The 6,819-nt window shown below is 44.0% G+C and overlaps 1 protein-coding gene across 1 annotated transcript; it reads left to right on the top strand.

The window, feature by feature from the left end:
- Positions 1-723: 723 nt before the first annotated feature.
- On the top strand, positions 724-6,486 carry AK88_02149 (uncharacterized protein; the record flags this gene model as incomplete). Its single annotated transcript, XM_012479783.1, has 1 exon — positions 724-6,486. One exon carries the CDS (start codon positions 724-726, stop codon positions 6,484-6,486), a length of 5,763 nt encoding a protein of 1,920 aa, XP_012335206.1.
- Between the last annotated feature and the right edge of the window lie 333 nt (positions 6,487-6,819).

The raw sequence follows: 6,819 nt of genomic DNA, 5'->3' as shown, positions 1-6,819 counted from the left end.
TCCCCATTATTACGACAGCGTGTCTACCCCACCCATTCACAAGCAGTACAAGCAGTACAAGCATTATCCGTATTGTTACTGTGCTATAGAACTATATTTATATTGAAATGCTTTTCACTTATTTTCCTTTTTTTTTTTTTTTTTTTGTGATGCGCGTGGATTATTTATATGAACAAATATAGTTTTGTATAATTGGGGGCAACCATAAAATCGAATGTACCCTCCCATTTGCTTCAGTTCAGTTCATTTTTTTTTTCCCCCCCTTTTTAGTGGCTTCGCTGGTACGAAGCATATGTGTCCTATACACATGAATTTTTGTTCCTTTTAGATTTTTCTTCATTTACACCACACCGAGGGTTGCACATCTCACACGAGAGAAAAGCGAAAAAAAAAATAATAAAATACATGCACGTGTGTGTGTACATATATATATATATGTATACCTCTATGCATACAGATTCATTTAATCCACAGAGAGTGAGCAGTTCTTCTTGATAGTTTAACGCCCATCCATGAGCCTGTGTGTTTCCCTTTCCCGTGCACGTTATAAGCGAGAGTAGGAAGTAGCACTGGCCTGTATTATACTTGCACAATAGTGTATATATACATATATATATGTACATATCTGCACACGTGCGTACGTGCTTGGACGAAGACCCGTTTCGGTGACAAGCTCAGTGGGAAGCAGCTCATTATCACACCTTGTCGACACGGAAGGAAAAAATGCAGACCAACGCTGAAATTTTAGACATGAAGGAAAATTGCGGCGCAAAGCAACACTTGAAAGGGAAGTACAAAGTTAGAAGAGCGACTAAAAGCATATATAAGAACGACGTAAATTATTATGATAAACATTACGCGAACATGAAAGAAGCAAAAGATGCACCGAGTAATAAAACACAAGAAACGAACCACTCCTCAGAAGATAATTATTACCAAAATAATATGAACGGAATGAATAATTATGACTCTTCTTTGTTAGCGGATAAAGATAATCATGATAATTCTACAAACCATGAATACGACATGGACACCTTGGACAATGACACCTCAGGGAACAGAACATATAGCTATGGAGTAGATTCGTATGACTGTGGCGTCACAGACAACGGCAACAATATGGTCAATATGAATGGGACTGCAACGGATTATAGTACATATGTGAACCCCGAAATGTATTCTTACGGAGTAAGTATGGGGAATAGCTCCTTGGGGAATAACCCCTTGGGGAACGTTGGCATGGGCCAAATGGGCAACACAAGTCATACCGCCCTCGTCAATGGAATGCACACAATGAACGGCATGAACGGCGTGAACGGGATGAACGGAATGAACGGAATGAACGGAATGAACAACGCGGCGGATTTTATGGGTCACATGGGCATGGTCAATGGGCTAAATGGTATGCTTACAGTGAACTGCATGACTGGAGAAAATGCGGCCAACCAGGGAGGCAATTTTGGGGGCGCCCACACAACGCATAACTTTGGCCATAATGAAAATCCGAATTTCATGAACAGCCATTTTTTAAGTAAATCTAAAATGTACAACAGCGGGCAAAGTAACCATGTGGATGATGCAAATGTCGAGGCGAGTCATATGGTGGCCATGAATCGACACATAAATAGTAACAGCGCGAATTTTCAACCCTACGCGCCAATGTATTATGAGGGTAATGCTACTGGCCAGGGTGATAGCAACAATAGCAATCCCTACAATGAGAACGCAAATTATATAGCAAATTACCGAAGGAATGATATAAGCATGCAAGATGGATTCCAAAATGAATCGTTCAAAGAAAATGAGCAAGAAATTATTAGTGACTCGATGGATGATTATTACGAGAAAGGCAATGAGCACCATGGGTATGTGCGCCAAAGCCTGGAGTGCACTCCGAGGTCGAGCTGTGTACCGTATAACGCCGCGTCATATGGCACCACCGATGCGTGGGGAAATAATTGCAGCAACAGCGGCAGTAACAATAGCGGCAGCAACAACAGCGGTAGTAATAAAGTCAACAACAATGGAAGGTGTAAGCGCGGCGCAAATAACAACCACAGTAATATCAACCATGCCGTGTCTTCTTATACCGTGAATAATGGCGATGATGGATATATGCACCCGAGCGGTGGAAGCTGTGCATACGATGTGGATGCGAACAACGGGATGTACGTGAACAGCAACAATGCCAGCTTGTGTGACACGTATGTGAATGTTATGAACGCCATGGGCGGCAGTGTTGTAGGTGAAAACTTCAACGTTAGTCACTCCAATGGTGCCGTCTTCAACAGCAGCAACTCAAGCAGTAAGCATGTCGAAGGCGTGAACAAGGTAGGCGCGAATGGCTGCGAAGGGATGAACACCAACTCGACGGTCAGCCATGATACCACATGCCCCATCAACTATGAAGAGGATGAAAATGATGAGGACAATGGTGCTCACGAGGAAGGCGTGAAGAGCGGCAACGACCCACGCGGATTCATGTGCGCGCCAGAGGAGGGCCATGTACGCGTTATGGGGACCACGTTGGACGCGGCGGAGAATGACCACGTACAACACTCCCATTCCATGTTCAACACAAACAAGTACAATGCATTCAGTTACAACCAGTTCTCCAGATTAGACAGTAGCTACAGTAGACGGAGCAGCACAACTAATTCTATGAACGTGTCGAGTATGAACGATTTCGATAACTCCCCATCATGTTCTAATGGCCACAATACAGCCATGCAGAAGCAGGGGCAGAATATGAAGCAGTTTGTTGAGAATGGACAGAACCAATACTTAGAACCCACCACCAATGGGTACACTAACCTTAGACCTAACGCTAGTGGCAACAGGGATATAGCGGATTGTAGAATGAATGGAATGAAAATGAAAAATGACGATGTCCCAATGGATATGAAGGGAAATGATGACATGGAGATGAGTGGCATAAGGGATAGTCAAGTAGGTGCAAATGGCCGAATTGGCAACAGCACGAGTAGTAGTAGCGAATTGGACCACTTGAAAAATAAGCCTAGGAAGAAATTCTCCACGCACATGCCAAATGAGGCAGGACGCGGAGGGGTTTTCAAAAATGTCCGCTGCAGCACTGCACAGGTTAAATACGGTGATACGAAAAAAGGAAATGGTGATGACATGGCCGAGTACAACCAAGAGGTAGAATACAATGTAAACGAATCGTATGATGTTAGTCGGGACAACGACATGAACCGTGAGGTCGACTCCAACCATCAGGTGCAGAGCGCAGAAAGTTACTCAAACGTATTAGTCGATAAGGCGCAAATGAGAAATGGAGGTACTTACGAAACTGTGCCTAATTTCAGTGGGGATAATGGGCATGTGATGTACAAGGTCGAACAAAATGTTAAGTCGAACGGAGGAGGAGGGATGCCCAATTCTGCGGATCACCTCAGAGCAGGAAGCTACCAAAAGTGTAAAAGCTACATGAGGAAAACGAGCGACCTTGCTCATATGTATGACCCTAATGGGGAAATGAATAACTCCAGCAATGGTGCCCCTTACTATATGAGCAACGCCACGTCGAAATCTTCATACTTCCTGTTGCCAAATGGGAACCCGTCCATTAATGACCTTGGCAACGGGATGAGTTACGATGGGGGTAATGGGGTGTCCACGGAGGAAGGCGTCCATGCAACCGGTACAAACACAGCGACTGTTGGAACATCGGCCGCTGCTGCAAATGTAGCCCCCGCGATGGACTATAGAAACAACATGGGCTATTTCGAAAACGGTTATGATTATGTGAACCCCCAGCCTGGAGCACATAACAGTTACACCAACCAGTGGATACACCCAATGAAGGGTTACGCTTCTGAGCAAAAAATGCAAGTACCTATGAACCAGAACTCAGGTTACAGCAGCATGAATGGTGGCAATTATCTAATGCCAAATGGGAATAGTCCTGTTAAAAAGTCCATTATTCGCGTCTACAGCAGTGTATATAACATGATGTTGTTGGCGAAAGGTAGGGGTGCTGACACTCGTACTAACGTCAACGGTGGTGTGAATAACCTGAACAGGGGAAATGATTATCCAGTGGATACAACATGTGATATGAACAGTATGCGCATGCATAATGGACATTATAATAGTAACAACTTTAATACCATGGACCCACAAAATACCTCAAAGGATTTGAACACTTTGAATAATATTATGTGCATGAATGGCGAGACTGCCATAAATCATATGAACATGTTAGTCATACCTAAGATTAAAGGAGTCCGTTTTGACAAATCAGGGAGAAGATGGGTAGCTAGCTGGAGTCAAAATGGAAATCAAAAGAGACAGTACTTTCCTATTAAGAAATTTGGCCAAACGCAAGCGAAATATATGGCCATTTTTGCCAGGATAAGGGCTGTCAAGTATATGCAGAAGAAGCCACACGTGGGAGCAGAGAATAAGAGAAGTGTGTGCAGGAAAAATGTCAAGGAAAAAATGAAGGCCGAATCGAACGATGACAATAATGACTATTACGACGAGTGTAATGAGGACGATGTGGATGGGGATGGTGATGCCGATGTTGATGGCGATGCAGATGGCGATGCAGATGGCGACGGCGCCTTCAACTATGGAGTGCAAAGCTGTGCCGACGAAAACGAGGGATTCTACAACCAACGTTTGACGAACGAAGCCCCAAACGAATTAGGCGATGAATCTACGCTGAGAAACAACTACTGCGGGCATCAGGATACACCATGTGGCCTGACGCAGAATGGCATGCCCATTAACAACAACGATGCCACACACGATATGGGGGGTTGTAATTTTCAGACATATGCCCCTGTGAATTCATCCCCGAAAGGTACTAATGGGGAGCAGGACGAAGCGACTGATCCAGCGCTGCAAAGTATGAAGACAAAATATGAACTGGAGGAGAACCCCCAAATGATGCCCTTTCAGATGCATGGCGGAGGAGGCACAAATGTAAATGAAGCGTCTTCTCACCAGATGGCCGTTTCGGAGTGGGTGCACGGATATAATCGACATTTTGGAGCGTGCCCAGAAAATGCTATTTTGAAGGGAGATGATCGCGAGGAAGGGGAGCAGAATTTGGTGGAGGGGGAAGAAAATAACGCACAGGCTGAGAATTGGCAAGACAGGAATGGAGATTCCCTCTTAAATGGTGTCAACCATGATGACGAAAATGCACATGAGATGTCTGGAACGGAGAAAATGAACAAATGTGATGAGGATGATAATGGGGCGGAAAACTGTAACGATGCCGAGGGAGAAATGGTTGACCAAGAACATGCACATCCCCACCTAGAGGACACGGAGGGACAAGGAACGAACAGCGAGGACGCGGATGCAGACGGAGAAATGCCCCACGGGGACGACTCCGAAACGGATGGAGAACCCCCTAACGAAATGAAGCATGCAATGAAGCATGACCGTGTTGTAAAGACACAGCAACAGACGCACGGGAAGGAAAACCAGGTCATTTTAATGAACGTAAATCTGATTCAAATGAAAGGAATAGTCGACATAGAAAAAGGAAAGGAACAAAGCAACCACGTAAAGGAAAATTTGAAGAATCTCATTCTAATGGTAGAAAGACTGAAAAGGAGAAAGCTTGAAATATGTAGAGACGAAAATGGCCAAGTCGTGTTCAACCTAGGCAAAGAAATCACAGAACAGTTCACCAACAACCTTGATCAACTTATTGAGCTAAACGAAAATGAAACAATGATTCTGTTCACGCATTTGAAGGAATACTATTTATGTGAGGCGAATTTAAACAGCCATGGGAAAAATGTGAACCTAGAAATTCGTAAAAATGAAATAAAGGACCATGCAAATGATGAACAGGGTAACCATAAGGAACAGCTTCCAATTGAAAAGACAGGCGAACCGTGCAGTGGTGAAAGTGCATCCGATGATGGTATGTCGAATGGGAACAGATTTAAAAGACAAAGAAGTGACGCATGTGTAGACGTACTTACTAATATGCAAAAGTCAACCCATGCCATGAGGATAGGATGTTATGACCAATTGGACACAAAAGGTGCATTGGGTGCACAAAGTTACGAAATGGAAGGCTATGGGAATTGTGGTGCAGACGTGGAATTGACGAACGAAGAAACATACGAGCAGACAAGTGAGGGCACGTACGAGCAGACCGATGCGTCCACGCTCATGGAGAATGGGTCTCTTAATGACATGAGCAGATACAATGGTAGTAATGAAAACACGTGCTTTGGTGCAGATGTGGATGGGGAAATCTCTGCCGGGGTGGCTGAGTCCTTGGGGGATGATGATGGTGATGGTTCTACTGGTCGAAGTGCTAACCAGCTGGTCTCGGGCATCTCAGACGAAGTGAGCAAAAGTGGAGAGGACACAGATTGGAGCAGTGATGATGTCCCGGGCAGCAGATGTAGTAGCGACACAGATGAGCAAGCCGGGCTGGAGGATCCAAGCTATTTGAGGAATCATATGATCGCGTCGCAAAAACTATGAGAAGGGCAACTCGTTTAGCGCATCTGGGGACTAATTTGAACTGCCCTCTGTGCGGGGCCCCAATGCATATGTATTTATTTACATATCGTATATCATCATGCGTTCAATAAGTGCACGCTCTACATCTTGCCCCGCACACATGAATTTATTCTCTTGTTCGTAACCTGCATGTACTGTTGTAGTACCCATGGCTATTCCCCCCCTTTTTTTTTTTTACGTTTCCACATAATATTGTGTATCCTCTTTTTTTATATCTCGAAAGAGAAATAAACTTATTCAAAATGTTAAAAAAAAAAAAAAAAAAAAAAAAAAAAAAAAAAAAAAAAAAAAAAA

The sequence above is a fragment of the Plasmodium fragile genome (assembly GCF_000956335.1).
Source record: "Plasmodium fragile strain nilgiri unplaced genomic scaffold supercont1.20, whole genome shotgun sequence".
NCBI lineage: Eukaryota > Apicomplexa > Aconoidasida > Haemosporida > Plasmodiidae > Plasmodium > Plasmodium fragile.
Note: the sequence above shows the minus strand (reverse complement) of the source record. Positions and strands in the feature narration are given on the sequence as shown.